This window comes from Monodon monoceros, unplaced genomic scaffold (assembly GCF_005190385.1).
Source record: "Monodon monoceros isolate NGI ecotype Baffin Bay Population unplaced genomic scaffold, NGI_Narwhal_1 Super_Scaffold_6, whole genome shotgun sequence".
NCBI lineage: Eukaryota > Metazoa > Chordata > Mammalia > Artiodactyla > Monodontidae > Monodon > Monodon monoceros.
The window spans coordinates 81066952-81091471 of NW_021703783.1; the positions used below are offsets into that span (position 1 = coordinate 81066952).

At 40.1% G+C, this 24520-nt stretch overlaps 1 protein-coding gene and 2 non-coding genes across 6 annotated transcripts in view; 2 read left to right on the forward strand and 1 right to left on the reverse strand.

Moving 5' to 3' along the window:
* GNPTAB (N-acetylglucosamine-1-phosphate transferase subunits alpha and beta) overlaps positions 1-24520 on the reverse strand; it is an 81896-nt gene that overhangs the window by 34522 nt on the left and 22854 nt on the right. For 3 of the 4 annotated variants that reach the window (XM_029205693.1, XM_029205690.1, XM_029205691.1), the window contains 4 exons: positions 22035-22120; positions 13283-13402; positions 12181-12222; positions 9285-9490 (listed from right to left, as the gene is read on the reverse strand). In XM_029205693.1, the coding sequence (XP_029061526.1) occupies positions 9285-9490; positions 12181-12222; positions 13283-13402; positions 22035-22120 (454 nt within the window). The remainder of the gene's footprint in view (positions 1-9284; positions 9491-12180; positions 12223-13282; positions 13403-22034; positions 22121-24520) is intronic. The other variant, XM_029205692.1, reaches the window with a different exon arrangement.
* LOC114886313 lies at positions 5729-5835 on the forward strand. The gene has a single exon (XR_003791318.1). It is a non-coding gene; the product is annotated as a U6 spliceosomal RNA (small nuclear RNA).
* LOC114886309 lies at positions 7086-7188 on the forward strand. The gene has a single exon (XR_003791314.1). It is a non-coding gene; the product is annotated as a U6 spliceosomal RNA (small nuclear RNA).

The following is a 24520-nucleotide window of genomic DNA, read 5'->3' on the forward strand; positions in this document are numbered from 1 at the left end:
CAAAATCAAATCCCATAACTGCTGGGTGGGTGACTCACAGACTGGAGAACACTTATACCACAGAAGTCCACCCACTGGAGTGAAGGTTCTGAGCCACATGACAGGCTTCCCAACCTGGGGGTCCGGCAATGAGAGGAGGAATTCCGAGAGAATCAGACTTTGAAGGCTACTGGGATTTGATTGCAAGATTTCAAAAGGAGTGGGGGAAACACAGACTCCACTCTTGGAGGGCACACACAAAGTACTGTGTGCATCGGGACCCAGGGCAAGGAGCAGTGACCCCAGGGGAAGGACCAGTGACCGCAGGGGAGACTAAACCAGACCTACCTGCTAGTGTTGGAGGGTCGCCTGCAGAGGCAGGGGTGGCTGTGGCTCACTGTGGGGAAAAGGACACCGGAAGCAGAAGTTCTGGGAAGTACTCCTTGGCGTGAGCCCTCCCAGAGTCTGTCCTTAGCCCCACCAAAGAGCCCAGGTAGACTCCAGTGTTGGGTTGCCTCAGGCCAAACAACCAACAGGGAGGGAACACAGCCCCACCCATGAACAGTCAAGTGGATTAAAGTTTTACTGAGCTCTGCCCACCAGAGCAACAGTCAGCTCTACCCACGACCAGTCCCTCCCATCAAGCCTCTTAGATAGCCTCATCCACCAGAGGGCAGACAGCAGAAGCAAGAAGAACTACAATCCTGCAGCCTGTGGAACAAAAACCACATTCACAGAAAGATAGACAAGCTGAAAAGGCAGAGGGCTATGTACCAGATGAAGGAACAAGATAAAACCCCAGAAAAACAACTAAATGGAGTGGAGATAGGAAACCTTCCAGAAAAAGAATTCAGAATAATGATAGTGAAGATGATCCAGGACCTTGAAAAGAGAATGGAGGCAAAGATCGAGAAGATGCAAGAAATGTTTAACAAAGACCTAGGAGAATTAAAGAACAAACAAACAAAGATGAACAATACAATAACTGAAATGAAAACTACACTAGAAGGAATCAATAGCAGAATAACTGAGGCAGAAGAACAGATAAGTGACCTGGAAGACAGAATGGTGGAATTCACTGCTGCAGAACAGAATAAAGAAAAAAGACTGAAAAGAAATGAAGACAGCCTAAGAGACCTCTGGGACGGCATTAAACGCAACAACATTTGCATTATAGGGGTCCCAGAAGGAGAAGAGAGAGAGAAAGGACCAGAGAAAATGTTTGAAGAGATTATAGTCCAAACCTTCCCTAATATGGGAAAGGAAATAGCCAGCCAAGTCCAGGAAGCACAGAGAGTCCCATACAGGATAAACACAAGGAGAAACACAGCGAGACACATAGTAATCAAATTGGCAAAAATTAAAGACAAAGAAAAATTATTGAAAGCAGCAAGGGAAAAAGGACAAATAACATACAAGAGAGCCTCCCATAAGGTTAACAGCTGATTTCTCAGCAGAAACTCTATAAGCCAGAAGGGAGTGGAATGATATACTTAAAGTGATGAAAGGGAAGAACCTACAACCAAGATTATTCTACCAAGGATCTCATTCAGATTCGATGGAGAAATCAAAAGCTTTACAGACAAGCAAAAGCTAAGAGAATTCAGCACCACCAAACCAGCTCTACAAGAAATGCTAAAGGAACTTCTCTAAATGGGAAACACAAGAGAAGAAAAGGACCTACAAAACAAAACCCCAAACAATTAAGAAAATGCTCATAGGAACATACATATCAATAATTACCTTAAACATGAATGGATTAAATGCTCCAACCAAAAGACACAGGCTTGCAGAATGGATACAAAAACAAGACCCATATATATGCTGTCTACAAGAGACCCACTTCAGACCTAGGGACACATACAGACTGAAAGTGAGGGGATGGAAAAAGATATTCCATGCAAATGGAAGTCAAACGAAAGCTGGAGCAGCAATACTCATATCAGATAAAATAGACTTTAAAATAAAGAATGTTACAAGAGACAATGAAGGACACTATATAATGATCAAGGGATCAATCCAAGAAGAAGACATAACAATTATAAATATATATGCACCCAACATAGGAGCACCTCAATACATAAGGCAACTGCATATAGGTATAAAAGAGGAAATCGACAGTAACACAGTAATTGTGGGGGACTTTAACACCTCACTACACCAATGGAAAGATCATCCAAAATGAAAATAAATAAGGAAACAGAAGCTTTAAATGACACAACAGACCAGATAGATTTAATTGATATTTTTAGGACGTTGCATCCAAAAACAGCAGATTACACTTCCTTCTCAACTGTGCACAGAACATTCTCCAGGATAGATCACACCTTGGGTCACACATCAAGCCTCAGTAAATTTAAGAAAATTGAAATCATATCAAGCATCTTTTCTGACCACAACGCTATGAGATTAGAAATGAATTACAGGGGAAAAAATGTAAAAAACAAGAACACATGGAGGCTAAACAATACGTTACTAAATAACCAAGAGATCACTGAAGAAATCAAAGAGGAAATAAAAAAATACCTAGAGACAAATGACAAAGAAAACACGATGATCCAAAACCTACGGGATGCAGCAAAAGCAGTTCTAAGAGGGAAGTTTACAGCTATACAAGCCTAGCTCAAGAAACAAGAAAAATCTCAAACAATCTAACCTTACACCTAAAGGAACTAGAGGAAGAAGAACAAACAAAGCCCAAAGTTAGCAGAAGGAAAGAAATCATAAAGATCAGAGCAGAAATAAATGAAATAGAAACAAAGAAAACAACAGCAACGATCGATAAAACTAAAAGCTGGTTCTTTGAGAGGATAAACAAAATTGATAAACTATTATCCAGACTCATCAAGAAAAAGAGGGAGAGGACTCAAATCAATAAAGTTAGAAATGAAAATGGAGAAGTTACAACAGACACCGCAGAAATACAAAGCATCCTAAGAGACTACTACAAGCAACTCTATGCCAATAAAATGGACAACCTGGAAGAAATGGACAAATTCTTCGAAAGGTATAACCTTCCAAGACTGAACCAGGAAGAAATAGAAAATATGAACAGACCAACCACAAGTAGAAATTGAAACTGTGATTAAAAATTTTCCAACAAACAAAAGTCCAGGACCAGATGGCTTCACAGGTGAATTCTATCAAACATTTAGAGAAGAGCTAACACCCATCCTTCTCAAACTCTTCCCAAAAAGTACAGAGGAAGGAACACTCCCAAACTCATTCTATGAGGCCACCATAACCCTGATGCCAAAACCAGACAAAGATACTACAAGAAAAGAAAATTACAGACCAATATCACTGATGAATATAGATGCAAAAATCCTCAACAAAACACTAGCAAACAGAATCCCCACAACACATTAAAAGGATCAAACACCATAATCGAGTGGGATTTATCCCAGGGATGCAAGGATTCTTCAATATATGCAAATAAATCAATGTGATACACCATATTAACAAACTGAAGAAGAAAAACCATATGATCATCTCAATAGATGCAGAAAAAGCTTTTGACAAAATTCAACACCCATTTATGATAAAAACTCTCCAGAAAGTGGGCATAGCGGGAAGCTACATCAACATAATAAAGGCCATAAACGACAAACCCACGGCAAACATCATTCTCAATGGTGAAAAACTGAAAGCATTTCCTCTAAGATCAGGAACGAGACAAGGATGTCCACTCTCACCACTATTATTCAACATAGTTTTTGGAAGTCCTAGCCATGGCAATCATAGAAGAAAAAGAAATAAAAGGAATACAAATTGGAAAAGAAGAAATAAAACTGTCACTGTTTGCAGATGACATGATACTATACATAAAGAACCCTAAAAATGCCACCAGAGAACTACCAGAGCTAATCAATGAATTTGGTAAAGTTGCAGGATACAAAATTAATGCACAGAAATCTCTGGCATTCCTATACACTAATGATGAAAAATCTGAAAGAGAAATTAAGGAAACACTCCCGTTTACCATTGCAACAAAAAGAATAAACCTACCTAGGGAGACAAAAGACCTGTATGTAGAAAACTATAAGACACTGATGAAAGAAATTAAAGATGATACCAACAGATGGAGAGATATACCATGTTCTTGGATTGGTGGAATCAATATTGTGAAAAGGACTATACTACCCAAAGCAATCTACAGATTCAATGCAATCTCTATCAAATTGCCAATGGCATGTTTTACGGAACTAGAACAAAATATCTTAAAATTTGTATGGAGACACAAAAGACCCCGAATAGCCAAAGCAGTCTTGAGGGGAAAAAACGGAGCTGGAGGAATCAGACTCCCTGACTTCAGACTATATTATGTAGCTACAGTAATCAAGACAATATGGTACTGTCACAAAAACAGGAATATAGATCAATGGAACAGGATAGAAAGGCCAGAGATAAACCTACGCACCTATGGTCAACTAATCTATGACAAAGGAGGCAGGGATATACAGTGGAGAAAAGACAGTCTCTTCAATAAGTGGTGCTGGGAAAACTGGACAGCTACATGTAAAAGAATGACATTAGAACACTCCCTAACACCATACACAAAAGTAAACTCAAAATGGATTGGAGACCTGTATGTAAGACGAGACACTATGAAACTCTTAGAGGAAAACATAGGAAGAACACTCTTTGACATGAATCACAGCAAGATCTTTTTTGATCCACCTCCTAGAGTAATGGAAATAAACACAAAAATAAACAAATGGGACCTAATGAACCTTCAAAGCTTTTGCACAGCAAAGGAAACCATAAACAAGACGAAAAGACAACCCTCAGAATGGGAGAAAATATTTGCAAACGAATCAACGAAGGATTAATCTCCAAGATATATAAACAGCTCATGTAGGTCAATATTAAAGAAACAAACAACCCAATCCAAAAATGGGCAGATAACCTAAATAGACATTTCTCCAAAGAAGACATACAGACGGCCAAGAGGCACATGAAAAGCTGCTCAACATCACTAATTATTAGAGAAATGCAAATCAACACTACAATGAGGTATCACCTCACACCAGTTAGAATGGGCATCATCAGAAAATCTACAAATGACAAATGCTGGAGAGGGTGTGGAAAAAAGGGAGCCTTCTTACACTGTTGGTGGGAATGTAAACTGATACAGCCACTATGGAGAACAGTATGGAGGTTCCTTAAAAAAATGAAAAAAAGAATTACCATATGATCCAACAATCCCTCTACTGGGCATATACCCAGAGAAAACCATAATTCAAAAACACACATGCACCCCAATGTTCACTACAGCACTATTTACAATAGCCAGGTCATGGAAGCGACCTAAATGCCCATCGACAGATGAATGGAAAAAGAAGTTGTGGTGCATATATAGAATGGAATATTACTCAGCCATAAAAAGGAACAAAATTGAGTCATTTGTTGAGACGTGGTTGGATCTAGAGACTGTCACACAGAGTGAAGTAAATCAGAAAGAGAAAAACAAATACCGTACATTAACGCATGTATGTGGAACCTAGAAAAATGGTACAGGTGAACCGGTTTGCAGGGCAGAAGTTGAGACACAGATGTATAGAACAAATGTGGACACCAAGGGGGGAAGCCGCGGCAGGGTGGGGATGGTGGTGTGATGAATTGGGCGATTGGGACTGACATGTATACACTGATGTGTAAAAAATGGATAACTAATAAGAACCTGCTGTATAAAAAAATAAATAAAATTCAAAACTTAAAAAAAAAAGAAAAAAACAAAACAAAGCTAGCTCTCGCTCCGGAAGCACATATAGTAAAATTGGAACAATACAGAGAAGATTAGCATGGCCCCTGTTCAAGTATGACATGCAAATTCGTGAAGTGTTCCATATTTTTTAAACATAAAGAAGACGAAAAGACAACCCTCAGAATGGGAGAAAATATTTGTAAATGTAACAACTGACAAAGGATTAATCTCCAAAATTTGCAAGCAGCTCATGCAGCTCAATATCATAAAAACAAACAACCCAATCCCAAAATGGTTAGAAGACCTAAAGAGACATTTCTCCAAAGAAGATACACAGATTGCCAACAAACACATGAAAGGATGCTCAACATCACTAATCATTAGAGAAATGCACATCAAAACCGCAATGAGGTATCACCTCACACCGGTCAGAATGGCCATCATCAAAAAATGTACAAACAATAAATGCTGGAGAGGCTGTGTTGAAAAGGGAACCCTCTCACACTGTTGGTGGGAATGTAAATTCATACAGCCGCTATGGAGAACAGTATGGAGGTTCCTTAAAAAACTAAAAATAGAACTTCCATACGACCCAGCAATTCCACTACTGGGAATACACCCTGAGAAAACCATAATGCAAAAAGAGTCATGTACCACAATGTTCATTGCAGCTCTATTTACAGCAGCCAGCACATAGAAGCAACCTAAGTTTCCACCGACAGATGAAAAGATAAAGAAGATGTGACACATATATACAATGGAATATTACTCAGCCATAAAAAGAAATGAAATTGAGTTATTTGTAGTGAGGTAGATGGACCCAGAGACTGAAAGACAGAGTGAAGTTAAGTCAGAAAAACAAATACCGTATGCTAACACATATATATGGAATCTAAAAAAAAAAAAAAAAAAAGTTCTGAAGAACCTAGGGGCAGGACAGGAATAAAGACGCAGACGTAGAGAATGGACTTGAGGACACAGGGAGGGGGAAGGGTAAGCTGGGACGAAGTGAGAGAGTGGCATGGACATATATACACTACCAAATGTAAAATAGATAGCTAGTGGGAAGCAGCCGCATAGCACAGAGAGATCAGCTCTGTGCTTTGTGACTACCTACAGGGGTGGAATAGGGAGGGCGGGAGGGAGATGCAACAGGGAGGAGATATGGGGATTTATGTAAAGCTGATTCACTTTGTTATAAAGCAGAAACGAACTCACTACTGTAAAGCAATTATACTCCAATAAAGATGTTAAAATAAAGAGAAAGAAAATAAAAACAAAGCTATATTTAGCAAAACAATAAATCATATAACTTGTTAAATTTGTCAAAAATTACCCCTGTACTTTCCCTATATATTTTAAAATATAACCTAAATTTTAAAAATAAGTTAGCTACTGCTTGCTTCAGCAGCACATATACTAAAATTGTAATGATACAGAGAAGATCACCATGGCCCCTGCACAAGGATGACATGCAAATTCGTGAAGCGTTCCATATTTTTCACTTTGTTATAAAGCAGAAACTAACACACCACTGTAAAGCAATTATACTCCAATATAGATGTTTTAAAAAAAATTACTCACTGTAAATAATAATGATAATAAAAATAAATAGTAATTATAAGTAAAAACAAAAAAGTTAGTTATACAAAATAGTTCAGAAACAGGTCTATGGTGTGAAGGGGAGATACCTTTGCTTAGAAAAGTCATAGTTTTCTTTCAAATCACAAATAATAAGTACCAGGAAATGAGCACTGTGTTAGACACTGTTCAGGACACCAAATGGTGAGGATAAGGTTTCTGCCCTAAAGAAATTAGATGAGGGACTTCCCTGGTGGTCCAGTGTGTAAGACTCAGCGTTCCCAACGCAGGGGGCCCGGGTTCAATCCCTGGTTGGGGAAGTAGATCCCACATGCATGCTGCAACTAAGAGCTCGCGTGCTGCAACTAAGAAGTCCGCATGCCACAACTAAAGACCGCACGTGCCGCAACAAAGACCCAGTGCAGCCAAAATAAATAAATAAATAATAAATAAATAAAATAAAATGCTGAAAATAAATGGTGAATTAAAAAAAGAAATTAGGGCTTCCCTGGTGGCGCAGTGGTTGAGAGTCCGCCTGCCAATGCAGGGCACGCGGGTTCATGCCCCGGTCCGGGAAGATCCCACATGCCGCGGAGCGGCTGGGGCCGTGAGCCATGGCCGCTGAGCCTGCGCGCCCGGAGCCTGTGCTCCGCAACGGGAGGGGCCACAACAGTGAGAGCCCCGCGTACCCCAAAAAAAAAAAAAAAAAAAAAAAAAAAAGAAATTAGATGAGAACACCATAAACTCCTGTGCACTCAAAAACTAAGTTGTGAATTAGGTTACAAGTACTACAGGGATACAGAAAAATAAAATCATTGTGAATGTACTACTCCAGGATCTCCATGGAGACAGAACTGGAGAGGGGGCTGGAAAGAATAGGAGATGGGCTGGGAGAGGAAGAGGCTCAGGACAGGCAGCCCCACATCTGTGAGATGACGCCGGCGGCTGTGAGGAGATGCGAGGAGGGCAGGGATGCGAGGGCCGATGGGCAGGACCAAGGCAATTAAAACTCCATCTGGAACACCAGCAAGAGGAATTTGTGTCCATGTGAAAAATAAATATATACTACTGTATATACTGTATATATATACTGTATATATAGCAACTGTAAAGAAATTGGAGAAGTCTGATTTTATCAGTTTCATGCTAGACGGATCAGAGAAGCACTTTAGAGGCCGGCAGCGCAGACAGGCATCTATTATTGGGGCCTGGGTGAAGAAACTCAGTCTGGTATAGAAGAAATCTGATGAGTATGAAAGGTAAGAATCTAAGATTTTTGCAAAAAAGCAAGTCATAGGATGAGGCGGATTACTGGTTAGAGTACGAACGGGTCAAAGATGGTTCCAAAGATTTAGGTTGGGAGGTAAGGCATTGAAAGAATGGGAACTTGAGAACAGGGCTGTAAAGAGAATGCGACAGTTTTCATTTTACACAAGTGAAAACAGAGCTTCCTGGGAGAGTCACTCAGCACAGAGGAAGGATGAGACAAAAGGAAGGATGATTGAAGGAGGCGCAGGTGTGGGGCTCAGCAGCTCAGTGGCTGAGGAAAGGACGGGATCTCTAAGGATGTGGGTGCAGTTCTATGTCAAGAATTACAAATTTAATTCTATTATCGGGTCAAATCAACTGCATAACCAGATGATTCAGAACTTAAAGTATGAATGCTCCAAGTGTGGTCAGTCCAAGCTGCAGAAAACAACCTTGCTGAGGAATTTTGAAAGAAAAAAGAAAAAAAATAAAGCCTCCTGAATAACTCCCAGCCAAGAGAATACAGTAAATTTGAGTACCAGGTTTAAGGTCCTGATCACAGCACAGGAAGGCATGTGTATTACACAGAGTAAAATAGATGCAATCCCTTTCTGACAGCAGGGCTGAAATACAATGGTAGCTCCTCTTTTTACATTTTTGGTTTATCAGGCATTTCTTTAAAAGTGAACCAATTCTGTTCCATTCAAAATTTTGTTATTCCAACATCCAATGATAACATGATTTTAAAATACCCACAAGAAGATCTTACCATTCTTTGTACTGTCGAAAACAACAACTGAGACATTAGTGGAAGGGTTTTTTGGTTTTGCAACGTTGAATATGTCACTGGCAGAATGAAAAGAAGGATAAAGTGATGGCAGGTCCTTCAGTGTGATGTTGGTCGGCAGAGCTGGGTCCAGGACGAGCATTGGCACCTTAATGCAGTGTGTCAGCAAACACTCCAACTGCTTCTCACTGGAAAGAGACACGAACATGCTCACAACCACATGCTTGAAAATTAAATCAACACTGAAAAGCTTGTTGGTACTACTAAATTTCACAGGTGTTTCTTCTATATTTTATTTAAAAATCATGATCTTTCAATAAACAAGGAATTTTATCTCAAGAATATAAAAATTTAGTAAGTTAGCAAGTATGGCATAAAACTATCAAACAAGTGCAACTCGAAAGATAGAGCTTTCAAACTCCTGTTAATAAAATAAGACTGCAGACTTCCCTGGTGGTGCAGTGGTTGAGAATCCGCCTGCCAGTACAGGGGACACAGGTTCGAGCCCTGGTCCGGGAAGATCCCACATGCTGTGGAGCAAGTAAGCCCGTGCACCACAACTACTGAGCCTGCTCTCTAGAGCCCACGAGCTGCAACTACTGAGCCCATGTGCCACAACTACCAAAACCCACACACCTAGAACCTGTGCTCTACAAAAAGAGAAGCCACTGCAATGAGAAGCCCGTGCACTGCAACCAAGGGTAGCCCCTCCTCACCACAACTAGAAAAAGACCGTGTGCAGCAACGAAGACCCAACACAGCCCAAAAAAAATTAATAATTAAATAAATTTAAAAAATAAGACTGCCACAAAATTTACTAACTCAAAGGTGTACAAGAAATTAAGCACTTCATTACTATTGTTTTAAACATTATTTGTAATTCCAGTAAAGCCCAATATCAGACAGATTAGGAAGTAGAAAACTTCTGGTTAACAGAGTATCATCTTACCAGGAACAGTTTACCAATTCCAACTAGAATACAATTAAGTACACTGAATATGACAGGACACTGATGCAAACAAAAGCTAATGTGACAAAGTTTTATGAAGTTACATGAAATATTCCTGTCTAAACATAAGAAATACCTAAATTAAACAAATGGGCAAAGGACACAGCTAGAGAACTCAGAAGGTGGGAGCTATGACCAGTTAACAGACTACATGAAATTGTGCAACCTCACTAATATTCAAAGAAATGCAAAAGAAGACAATGACCTTTTGTTTAACTAAATTAGCACCCTCAAAAAATGATGATGCAATGTTAGTGCAAGTGCAGCAAATTCTGCAGGTATCCCTCCAGATGGGTTCCCCATTTCCTCTTTGGAAAAGCAATTACATTATATATACATATATAATTCTTCAGACCCATGAAAACATACATACGTTTCTTCCTCATTAGTTTATGTCCAGGAATCTAGTCCAAGTAGAAGAGAAACAAAAACAGGAAAAACAACAAACCCACACACAGAAAATGCCATAGACCCAAATATAATATCACAAAATATTTACAAAGTGAAAATATGGCAGTGCCCAACATTTAGCAAATTATAGTACAGTTACTTTATGGAATATTATGTAACTATTAAAATTGATAAGAAGTATTACAATAATTTATCAACATAGAAATATGTATGATTATATAAAATAAAAAGTAGGACACAAAATTGCAAAGATTATAAATTATTTACTATAAAAACATACATGAAAATGGAATAAGAAAATGATCATAATTGTTGAGTGAGGGCCAAAGAATTATGTGAGCTCTTGTCTTTCCTCTCGACCTTTCTGTAATGTTGCATCATTGCTTTAATTTAAAAGTCATTTAAAAATAACAGTCTTGGGGACTTCCCTGGTGGTGCAGTGGTTAAGAATCCGCCGGCCAATGCAGGGACACGGTTTGAGCCCTGGTCCGGGAAGATCCTACACGGCGTGGAGCAACTAAGCCCGTGCGCCACAACTACTGAGCCTGCGCTCTAGAGCCCATAAGCCACAACTACTGAAGCCAGTGCACCTAGAGCCTGTGCTCTGCAACAAGAGAAGCCACCGCAATGAGAAGCCCACGCACAACAAAGAGTATAGTCCCCGCTCAACGCCAACTAGAGAAAACCCATGTGCAGCAACGAAGACCCAATGCAGCCAAAAATAAATTAAAAAATAAATAAAAATAACAGTATTAGCAATAGGTATTTATAAATAAATATGCATAATTAACATTAACAGATGATTCAGAAGGCACTTTTGGATCATTTCTATGAATAACTCTTCTATTTTAAGTCTAATGGTTCAGTGGGGAAGTGGCAGTTAACAGAGATTTCCGCTTGTTAGTGAGACAGTCTTGTTTTAAGGACCTATCAGAGTCAGGTATGATTCAAATCAAGAGAGATCATCTGATTCTTGTCATTGGGTTAAATCTCCTTCCCAAGTCCTTAAATATAAGACATACAACTATGACAGCTTTTAAAGATAAGGAAATATACACTGAACACATAGTTAAACAATGGACATAGATTCTATAAATGAAAACACTGGTGTAAGTTAGACTTAAGTGAACCAAGAGAACAGCACATCAAGACCGATTAATGGAAATGACAAAGAAGAAAAACCTTACCTAACGTATCTAGAAACGATAAAGTTTTGGTTAGCTACAACCAGAATAACCACAGTTCTCAATCAGCTGTGCCTCTGTTTTCTCATCTAACGGATGCACTTAATTTGGGGGTCAAAAACCAAAAGAAGAGGGACTGAACAGGAGCAACAGAGTAAGTAAAAAATACTTGCTCTGTTTTGTTGCGTACTCAACAAAAGCAAGGGAGAAGAACCGAGACGTTTCACCTCACTCCTCTGACTTTCATTACTGAGAGGAAAATCAAAATGCTTACCTCTTCTTAGTTGGTTCCGTTGTGTTTTTCCCAAGGATTTCTCTAGTGAAAGCAAATAGATTTCATTATATATGCATGGACTAGTGCTAGACTTACATGTGAATGAGGGAACTTGACAACATTGATTTTCCTGGTTACTCCATGAGAACCAACCAGTAAGTTAAGAAGTACTGTACTGTGTATAACATTTAAGATGCATAATAAATTATACATTTTAATACGCTATGATCAACAAATATTATCACGTACCACCCACAGTAACCACAAAAGTTTACTTAAAATATAAGCTTTTACATTTACTAGTAAAACATAGTTACGAGGCTATCTAAGTGATTTTCATGCACTGGGGAGGAGCAGAGAGAGAGAGACAAATGTGTTGCAGTATAACATGGCCAAAGACCTGCAACTGGGGGGCACCCATAACATTTACAAAGAAATGAACGGGGAAATTCTCAGTAAATACTCCTGAGGAATCAGAGGGAAGTTACATCAGCCAGATCTCCAGCTCAGAAGGCTCTCCAGAAGCCCACTGTACTTTTCCCAGGTAAATAAGATAATCAAAATTCCATATTTAAAAAAATTACCAAGGTTTCTAGTTCCATAGTACACTACTTGATATTAAAAAGGGTAACAAATATACTTTTTACTGCCTTTATCAAATGGAAAAAAACTTATGTCTGTAGGCCTGTTTTATTTTCAAGGGACTAATCCATCTTACTGTGTAGCAATTTTGCATAATAAAACCTTACTTCATGAAGCTATCACATCTGGGACTCAGACTGAATGAGCAGGAAGCCCAGGGCTCCTTAGGTGGCTCCTCCACCTTTAGGCCCTTTGGAGACCAAGGCGTCACTAGAACACCACATTCATGAGATGGCCACCTGACAAAGTGAGGCCAAGATCTCACCGAAGTGGCCGAGTCCTCCTTGGGCACCAAGAAACAAGCGTCGGCTGCATGACTGCCAGAATCTTGTAACGGCATGAATTTGAGATGCAGGTTCTTGTTTGAACGGCAGTGTAAGCGTCATCTTACCTTCTGAAATGTACCATTAGTTACAAGTGTAGAGCTTTGTGTGTCTTGTTTTCTGACGATCAGTTTTACCTCATTGCTTTCTGCTCCTCCTCCATCTGCTCTCTGACTTGCTGCAGTTCCTTCAGTAGCTCAAGATCCGTGCCATTCACCCAGGTGTAAACCACGTCGATCGGCATGGGCAGACAGAGCCTAGGGTAAACACACAAGTCCTCCAGCTTATATGCATGTTGCCAACATACTTGGGAATAAGAGCATAACAGGGTTTAAACTCAGAGGTTATGAAAAAATCAGCAAAAAGGTGATCCAACCATGGCGTATACCACAGACTTGCATGCTTTCAAACTGGGGCTTGGGCACTAATATTTACTGAGCCCCTTCTCTGGAGTTGCATTCTGCTAGACACTTTATGCAGTTTTGCATCGTCTAATCATCACAGCTACCCGGTGGAGGCTGCTGTCCCTTCAGTTTTAAGGCTGTGGGGGAGGTCTTAGAAGCTCACTTTAAACTGCTACATTCTCAGTTTAGCAAGTGAGAAAGCTGGGATACAAATGCAGCCAAACATAGAAAAGAAATAAGCTTAAACAAAATTACCAAAAAAAAAGAGTTAGCCAGCAGTCCCCAATGAAGACCTGGCCCTCTTTAATGCTACAGTCTTCCCATTCCCAGCTGCCCCCAAGCCTGGCCCCTCCCCATCCTGTTCGCCCTATTGTTTTTTTTTTCATAGCAATGATCACCTATGAAATAATTAACATGTTACATACACTGGTAATTCATGTGTCCCTCCCCTAGAATGTAATCTCCAAGGCAACAGGAAACATACCTGTTTTGTTCCCTAAAGTACCCAGCAGATTAGGATTTGTGCCTGCAACGTGAGGAACTCAATGATTTACTTCAACACTACTAGCATAGAAGACCTTCCCGAACCTGCTTGATTTTTCCCTTACTATCTTACCCCTAAGGAGTCAGGCAGGCTTTTAATTCTTGAGTATCCTAAGCTCCATCTCAGTGTTTTTGTTCAGGTTTTACCCCTGCTGAAAGCTTTCTTCTCCTTTCCTTCATCAACTTACCATAATCCTACCCATCTTTCAGTCTGCTCTAGACCTACAACACGGGAGTTCATAGTGACATAGACATAATTCGGATAATTCTGTTTCAGGTTTGATCTTTTCCAAGAAACAGTAGTTTTTTTTGCTTTTTATGGTTTTTTTTTGGGGGGGGGGGTTGTTTTTTTGGTTGCTGGGTTTTTTTTAGGCCAAGGACCTAAAGCTTACCCTCCTTTTGTCTTTCTCACAGGCCAGGCACAGGATCAGGCCCCCAGCAGCACGAAGGGCTCCAGAGACTAACCAAAACATGACTTTTGGCCACAGGGTTAATTATCTCAGGGGAAAACAAATGCAGTTTGGTGGATAAATCTTTCAAATTATGGAAGGAAAAAAATAAATAGAGTGACAAACACATAGCTTAAAAGAAGCAGGTGAGATGACTGGATGAAAGGAGTGCTTATCCATTTGGTGCATAAATATTTATTGAGCAGTCAGTATGTGCTAGGCACTGTTCTAGGTGCTGGGGACTCAGCAGTAAACAAAAAAACCCAAAATCTATGCCTTCATGAAGCTTACATTCTAGAAAGGTGAAGGCAGGAAATAAACCAAATAAGTGAAGTCAGATGATGTTCCATGTTATAAAGAAAATGAGGATACACAGTACGTCTAAGTGGGGGGTCAGTTTTAAACAGGGAGAGCAGAGATGGCCTTACTGAAAGGTGTTATTTCAGTAAAGAGATGAAGGAAGTGAGGAAGCAGGCCATGTGGGCAACTGGGGAAGAAGAGCCCAGAGAAGGGAAACATCATGTGCAAATGTCCTGAGGCAGCTGCCTATCTGGCATGGTTAAGGAACCAGAGGCCAGTGTGGAAGAGACAACAGGAGCAAAGGGAAGAGCATAAGAGAAGATGAAGGTCAAAGAGGTTCCAGGGGACCCAGAGCTTCATGTGGAAAATGCAGAATCAATCAGCTCATACTCAGACACAAGTGACAGCTGAGCATCTACCAACCCTCCCGTAAAGGTGCACCGCTGCCTGTAGAATAAAAATCTAAACTCCTTCATAATCTATACCCTGTGGTCTAGACGCTCCATGTGTATGCTCTTACCCAAACAGGATAAAAACTTGCAGGCTTCTGTGTCTTTGAACATGCTTCTCCCTCTGCCTAGAATATCCTTTCTTTCATGCTTCTTTTTAACCACTTCCTCATTCCCCAAATGCCCTCCTCCCGCACCTCCCACAAAGAAAATATACTGCTTAAGAAGCAACTTCCACTGTACTTTGTACTCTAAAAAATCCTTAGCATACTGGTTGTACTATTTTTTTTGATGGCTGTCTTCCACTAGATCAACTATCTCTAAGGCAAAAATGGTGTCACGCATTCTGTGCCCCTCTTCATTAATTATTTCCTCTCTTTCCTGTACAGGCTCAGGCTCTCTCTCCCCACTGTAATGATACGCAAATGCTTCCTCATCTAGGTTTTCTTCTGCATGTGTCTATATGGATGGTTCCCAAATGTTAGCAGACATGAGAATCACCTGTAGGACTTTCAAAACAGATGGCTGGGCTCCATCCCCAGAGTCTCTGATTCATTAGTTCTGGAGTGGGGCCCCAGAATCTGCATTTCTAACAAGTTCCCAAGTAATGCCAATGCTGCTGGTCCAAAAACTCACACTGAGAACTACTGATTTATAGGTAGATTATAGTTCATGTTTTTAAGTTAAAAAAAAAATCCTTCCCCACTAAAATATCAGTTCTAGATGAGGTCAATGAGTTCCTCTTGTTCACCACTACATGCCTAGGAATAGTGCCTGGGACATAGTGGGGTTTAATATGTATTTACTGTCCAAATAACTATTAGTTCATTCCCTCAACATAAACATTAGTCTTTTCTATTAAAAAAAAAATGCCTCACATTACCCACAATTATCCAGAGTCATCTCACTCCCAAGTTCACAGGTGATCTATCTATGCTCAGACTAAAAATTAATTTGGAAAAGAAAAAAAAAAGCTTAAGTGACATATTTTAGAAAGAAAAGGCTTTTAAAAAGGAGGCAAAAATTTGCACATTCCAAAGCTTTTCTGTAAGAGTAATTATCTGCTATTAAAGATTGTTTTAATAGAGTCAAGAGATATCCATGCAAGTTCAACTGAGGAAAACAGCATAAGTATGTAATAATGCATTTATGTGCTGGTGCTTCTAGTAAGGCTGTATTACATGATCAATCCAATTCGCTGGTGTTAAACCGACAACCCTGAGGAGATCGTGTGATCTGCCCCTGGTCAGTGAGTCAGTTGTTTTTCTACTTATTAGACATGGTCACAGTGAGTGTGAGTCTTTTGTTCTAACCACAGACCACTATCTTAGTTTCCAGATGAGAAGGAAGCCTTTATCTTAGAGCTGAAGACTAAGAAAGTTACCTATGATTCAGAACCAAAGCCGTGGTGATACCTTTTATTTTAATTAGTTTAGTTTAAGTGAATATGAAGGCACTTAATAGTCCCTTGGTTCTACATCACATAAAGCAGAGAAGAAAACTTAGAACATGAATAGTATCTTAGAAACAAAGTTGGAAGAGATTTTACACTTAATCTACTATCTACATTTTAGAGATGACAAAACTGAGCCCAGACTGACTTAAGCCCTCACAATTAGCAGCAGTAGACAGTTCACATATTCATTTGTCACTGGCATATAGAAAGGGATTTTTTTTTTCATTCAGGGCAAACAACATTAAAAAGACATGTAGAAACACCAGCAGAACAATGAAAACTTCCTATAAACATTATGGTTTTTTAAAATATACTAGAACATATTAGATATTACATATGATCCATTTTCTTGTCATCATCGAAATTTGATAATTTTGAAATATCCCTACATAAAAATCAAACTATTTTAATGCAATCTAAAATTAAGAGAAGAAACATTTAAAACACACACACACACACACACACCCTTCAGAAAGAGAACAAGAGTGTTTGATTAAAACTGCTGACCTCAGTGTCTAGATTTTCGGAGCTAGTTTTCCTTCTAAAAGTTTTGAGGCTCCGTCCAGGCAGAGATTTATGCGTCTGTGCGCCATCAGCACGCAGCACAGCATCACACACAGCAGGCCGCGTGAGTACTCAATAAACGTTGCGAGTAAAAGAAGGCCATTTTGAGCTTTTCTTAGGAAAATCAGCATTGTTAAAATAAAAGTTGGAGAAGGAGGAAGATTATGTTTCATTAAGAATCCGTTAATACAATAGTTGTCAAAGTGTGGTCACCAGACCAACGGTTTCAGTATCACCAGTGAACTTGTTAGAAATGAAAATTCTCTGCACCCCTCTGAGACCTACAGATGCAGAAACGCTGGAGATGGGGAGAAACTGTATTTTCTCAAGCCCTCTGTGGAATTCTGCTGCACACTGAAGCTTGAAAACTGCTACATTAAGGAATTATTCTCAAACTTTTTAGGGTCCAGACACTTCACACTCTTAAAAATTCTTAAGGAACCCCAAAAGCTTTTGTTTTTAGGTTATAACTATCTACACTTGCCATTTTCTTTTTGTGTGTGTGTGTGGTTGGATATAATTTACTTCCTTTTTTTTTTTTTTAACATCTTTACTGGAGTATAATTGCTTTACAATGTGTTAGTTTCTGCTTTATAACAAAGTGAATCAGCTATACATATACGTATATCCCCATATCCCCTCCCTCTTGCGTCTCCCTCCCACCCTCCCTATCCCACCCCTCTAGGTGGTCACAATGCACTGAGCTGATCTCCCTGTGCTATGTGGCTGCTTCCCACTAGCTATCTATTTTACATTTGGTCTATGCCACTCTCTCACTTCGTCCCAGCTTACCTTTCCCCCTCCCCGTGTCCTCAAGTCCATTCTCTACATCTGTGTCTTTATTCCTGTCCTGCCCCTAGGTTCATCAGAGCCATTTTTTTTTTTTTTAGATTCCATATATATGTGTTAGTATACGGTATTTGTTTTTCTATTTCTGACGTACTTCGCTCTGTATAACAGACTCTAGGTCCATCCACCTCACTAAAAATAACTCAATTTTGTTTCTTTTTATGGCTGAGTAATATTCCCTTGTGTATATGTACCACATCTTCTTTATCCATTCATCTGTCGATGGACACTTAGGTTGCTTCCATGTCCTGGCTATCGTAAATAGTGCTGCAATGAACATTGCGGTGCATGACTCGTTTTGAATTATGGTTTTCTCAGGGTACATGCCCAGTAGTAGGATTGCTGGGTCGTATGGTAGTTCTATTTTTAGTTTTTTAAGGAACCTCCATACTGTTCTCCATAGTGGCTGAATCAATTTACATTCCCACCAACAGGGCAAGAGGGTTCCCCTTTCTCCACACCCTCTCTAACATTTACTGTTTGTAGATGATGGCCATTCTGACCAGTGTGAGATGATACCTCATTGTAGTTTTGATCTGCATTTCTCTAATGATTCACCCTTGCCATTTTCAAAAATAAATCAGACATTCAAAAATTCATTTTAAAACAATAATAAACCCCTTCATGGGTTAACATAAATAACTTTTTAAATGAAAAGAGCAGGGACTTCCCTGGTGGCGCAGTGGTTAAGACTCTGTGCTCCCAACGCAGGGGGCCCAGGTTCGATCCCTGGTCAGGAAGCAGGATCCCACATGCATGCCACAACTAAGAATTCACATGCCACAACTAAGGAGCCCGCCTGCCACAACTAAGGAGCCAGCAAGCCACAACTAAGACCCAGTGCAACCAAATAAATAAATTATTTTTTAAAAATAAAATAGGACTTCCCTGGTGACACAGTGGTTAAGAATCTGCCTGCGAATGAAGGGGACACGGTTAAAGCCCTGGTCAGGGAAGATCCCACATGCCGCGGAGCAACTAAGCTCGTGCGCCACAACTACTGAGCCTGCGCTCTAGAGCCCAAGAGCCACAACTACTGAGCCTGCGTGCCACAAGAGAAGGCACCGTAAATGAGAAGCCTGCGCACCGTAATGATGAGTAGCCCCTGCTCACCGCAACTAGAGAAAGCCCGCACGCAGCAACAAAGACACAACGCAGCAAAAATAAGTAAATTTAAAAGAAATAAAATAAAAACTAAATGAAAATAGCAGTATTTTCTGAAACAACAGAACAATTTAGTGAGAAGAGAGGCACTGCTTTACATTTCTCCAAATCTCTTTAATGACTTAGTAGAAGCAAGCAAGCAAGCATCTCAAATCATCTGAATTCAATCTGTTCCCATATGCTCTTTTGGTTGAAGAAAACCCAGGCCCACAGATACGTACTTGGAAAGGGGAGGCGTATTTTAATAGCCTTTTCAAATAATAGTGGATATTCTTCTTGATACTACACCAAAATAAGTGGAAGTTTCTTAAAAATTAGTTGCAATGTGTGATCTGAAACTACATTAATGAACTTTTTGTGCTTTTACATTAAAATCCATTGGTCTTTCTTGCACTTTGAATGGCTTTCACCCATGTGAAATTCTGTAACATCAATGCATTGGTTATCTGGAAAACAACAGCTTACTGAGTTATGCAGCTCTGCCAAATGGTGACATATTTCCTTAATTTTCTTACATAATATTAACAAATGCAATTTTCTTGGATAATGCTGCAAATCTAATCAGAGAAGTCTTTACAGTATTGTGAAGCTGTTAGGCTTACAGTGGTGGAAACAAGTTTTCCAAAATTCTAATTTTCACTTCAAAGCTCAAATTTTATCTTTGGCAGCAAATACTATCATTTCTTTCCTTTCAAACACAGGATCGCTTTGTTTACTGTCAAGAAAATACCTGCCAAATATAACAAGTCTGAGTAATGACACTGTCATCTGTCCTTTCAAGTTATAACAATGGTGATCCATGAAACAGAACAGTGAGTTCAGGCTGCAACTCAAACAACCACGGGAGGGCTTTTCCTCAAGACAATCACCATGCAGTCAGGTGCCTGAGGTGTGCTTCCCGTTGCATCACACAGAACATTAAGAAAATGTGTACTCACGGGGTCAGGGTAGAATCAAATCAACGATTTTTACTGCTTCCTCAGGAACATTCTTAAGCGAACCAGCTTTTTTCTGCCCCGTGCAGATATGTGGTGGTGGTGAATTACAGTGGCTTGTGCTAAGGTGTGGCAATTTTACCCACCATGGCTTTTACACAATTCGTGCAAATGTCAACGCAGTAAAAAAAGGCAAATAACACCTCAGCACTGTTATAAATATAGCTCTGATTTCGCAGATCCCCCAGGTTCTTTGGAAACTGCTGTTTTAAGAGATCCTAAGAGAAAGATCTAGAGTTTCCCTACTTCGCCCTTCACTTGCTTAAAGTAAAGCTTAGGCTAACTCAAGGAATCCTACAGCCCTTCTTTGCTGAGAGGTTCAGGACTATAATAGTGCATACATCTATGTCTTATTAGCACAGCTTTTTTAAAAAACTACTTATTTGATAGGGACCATATAGGCACTCATAACAAGTGGATAGAGGCGCAACGAAGTGCTTCTAAGTGGGGACAAGAGCTCCAGCAGAACTGCCGATGCAGTCTAGAGGCTCCCAGAAAATGGTCCAAGTGCATCAATTGACACCAGTTACTAGTTATACTTTCACTAGGTTTTCTGGTTCAGTGAAGGTAGGGAGGAGGACTTATGGTGTCTATCCTCCAGGGAAAATGGACAGTCAGGATCTAGGGAAGTTTCTGATTATGGCCTCTGGCAGTTAGACCAAGGTCTATCCGTGAGGTTAACTACCTTTGTTAGCTACCTCACATTTGTTTTTGGTCACCCCGTGCTCCTTGCCCTATAGTGATTAGCTGTGCGCGGTTACAATGGAAAGCAGTTAATAGACACTGCATAAAGTGAGTAAACCAAAAAGGAGAGAACTCCGTTTTTTGTTTTTGCTTTTTTTTTAAGTTGAAAGGACGGTCACCAGAAGAATCCAAAACAAAAATTCATTAACCATGGTTCCTCTGGGTCAGGGGAAATTCAGAATGGAACAGAGAGAGGCTTTACTTTTTCTTTTTGTTTTTCTTTTTCTATAATGTTTGAACTGTTTTTGACCATAGACATACATTGCTTTTATGATATAAAACCATACAAGTAACAGTTTTACAGACAAAAAAAATGAAAAGACCGTGTGTGACTTATTTTAGCTGTGAGAAGGGAAGGAGGATGTTGGAAAAGATTGCTTTAACTTTGAGGTCTGTCTTGTGAGGGACGAAAAAGTCTCCAAGGAAAAGGGTAAAGGCAGCATTCAGGAGTGGCTGTACCAAGAAGCTTGGCTTTAAGGAGAAAAAGACCCAACCTGTGAGGTTGTTTGCTCCTCCCCACAGTGAGGCAGCCAGATGCGGTGACCACAGGGGCATGTGGGCGTCCAGTCCTGGTGGATACCACAGCAGATGCCCTGGTTAACACAGTGATGTCAACAGAAGAACACTGGCCGGGGCTTGGAACTGGCTGCAGAGTAGCCGCCTGGCTTCCTCATCCTACAGGGGGATGGAATGACCTTGAGCTCACAGAACTGGGGCAAGGACAAAGCGAGATCGTATAACTTAAAGTACTCAATATACTGCACAGCAGGATTGCTCTTTGGCAATCAAATTTTTCATCCATAAAACGTGAGGATGGATTACAAGGTACCTTCACATGGGAGTAGTCTTGAACAAGCTAAACCATACCTACAACTTGGAAAGACCCCTTCAACTATTCTACTTAAAGCATGGGTGATTTCATGGCTTATTTAAGCCCAGATAAGCTACTCTCCAAAACTGATCTCTTCTCACCGATTCTGAAAGGACTTCCCAGCAATATTGTCTCTGTAGGAATCAAACAAAACATGGTATTGATCCCGGCTCCATTCCAGAACCACCTAGGGAAAAAAAAGAAAAGAAAAACAAATGTTTTCTTTGCATCAAATACTGAGAGTATGTAACTTTCATTTCATTTTAATTTCATTAAGAATTGCTAAAGGACTCCCAAGGCAATAGAAATAAAAGCAAAAATAAACAAATGGGACCTAATCAAGCTTATTACAAGCTTTTGCACAGCAAAGGAAACCAAAAACAAAATGAAAAAACAACCTACGGACTAGAAGACAATATTTGCAAATGATGCAACCGACAAGGGCTTAATTTTCAAAATATATAAACAGCTCATGCAACTCAACAACAACAACAAACCCAATCAAGGACTTCCCTGGTGGCCCAGTGGTTAAGAATCTGCCTGCCAGTGCAGGGGACATGGGTTCAAGCCCTGGTCCGGGAAGATCCCACATGCCGCGAAGCAACTAAGCCCGTGTGCCATGACTACTGAGCCTGCACTCTAGAGCCTGCGAGCCACAACTACTGAGCCTGCGTGCCACAACTACTGAAGCCCATGCACCTACAGCCCGTGCTCCACAACAGGAGAAGCCACCGCAATGAGAAGCCCGTGCACCACAACGAAGAGTAGCCCTTGCTGGCTACAACTAGAGAAAGCCCCTGCGCAGCAACAAAGACCCAACACAGCCAAAAATAAATAAATTTATAAAAATAAATAAATTAATTAAATAAAGCTCAATATAACTGTCCTTGGCTAGTACGGCTACCTGGAAGGTGGGGAGAAAACATCAGAGAGAGTGCGCTTCACACTGAGCTGAGAAATGCTGACGTGCTGTATGCTAATACAACATGCCTTCCTTCATCAGATAAATTAATCTTGGCATCTCCAAACCGCTCCGGTGTATTAGAAACAACGGCAATAGCAAAGGGTCCTTAAATACCACATTTAGGAACGTTCCTCTAGTTCAGAGTTCTGCACGCTTAGATCTTGGGGGAAGTGGTAGGAATGCTGGCTTATTACTCGGGATGTGGGTTTTCATCCCAGCTCTGTCACTTTTATGAGTGACACTGAGCAAGTTACTTAGCCTCTTCAGGCTGTTTCTTCATCTGTAAAATGAAGGAGGTCTTTGAAATCCCTGCCAGTCCTAAAAGTCTATGACTTAAGAGGGGCTCCCAGCTGCAGGGCTGACACTGTGTTTCTCACCTGTATCCTCCATGCCCCCACGTCAACTCCATAAGGACACCGTGTCTCTTCCTGTCTTCACCTCCTCTGGGTCTTTTGTCCCTGCTCCTAAGCCCATCAGCATTTGAACTTGATTCTCTTCCATCAGAACCATTTCCCTTTTCTGCTATTCCTGTCAACTAAACCCTATTATGAAAATCTTTCTAAACTTTTCTAGATGAATGAGTAATATGCTCTATGAGGAATGAAAAAGGAAACTTGTAAATCAAATAAAATTCATCTAAGGGTTAGTGTCAGATCATTTCCTTAATACTATCAAGGACGGAAAAGAGTAGAAAAAACTTGTGCAATTAAAAAATTGTTTATTCTGGGGTAAACTGTAAAAATATGAACACCTTCCAAACAACAAAGAAGCCAAAAAAGACTTAAACTTGCAATTAGATAGTTTTCAGCCATTATCAGCAGTAAACAAAAGACCAGAGGAACAGGTGAGAGAAACACTGACTACTGTAAAATTGAGTCTCTGTTCTTGCACAAAGCCTTTCCATATTCTTCAGCCCAGTCTGAATGCTTCCTTCTCAGAACTCTGGATAACGTCTATCTCTATCACTTATTTGATGCCTTGCATCACTTAGTTTTATTGTTATTTACCTTTTACCCCATGTTAGCATCTTGACAGACCAATCAAACTGCTCAAAGGGTAGAGAACTACTTATAATTCTGTTTATTATCAACTCATACCCAGCACATTACATACCATCTTCTTCTTAGTAAATATTACCTCACTACTGTAGGAGTGACGTAAGAGCAGGCTGGATTTGGGAACTTGGGATGCCTTCTAAGAGAACCTCCCAGCTCTCCTGCTTCGTAGCTGTGTAACCCTGGGTAAACTACAATGTGTGGGCCTCAGTTTCCTCAACTATGAAATAAGTACTAAATCTATTTCATCGGTCTGCTGTGCTGCTGTAGTAGGACGGTGATTCTTCCATGACGTGGGCGAGTAAAGGGTATGGGGAGTGTGCCAGGCATACTGGAAGCCGAGGGTAAACAAGCTTAACTTCTGAAATGCCACCATTTTTATAATGGTAAGACATTTAAAACATTCTATTGGTAGTAATGCAAATTTTTTATGGAGAAAAATGGAATATTGATGAGATAAAAATACCAGATATAATGTTGACCTTCAAAAAATGTCCTATTTGCCATTTTGAGCTATTCTCCACACACACACACACACACACACACACACACACACACACACACACAC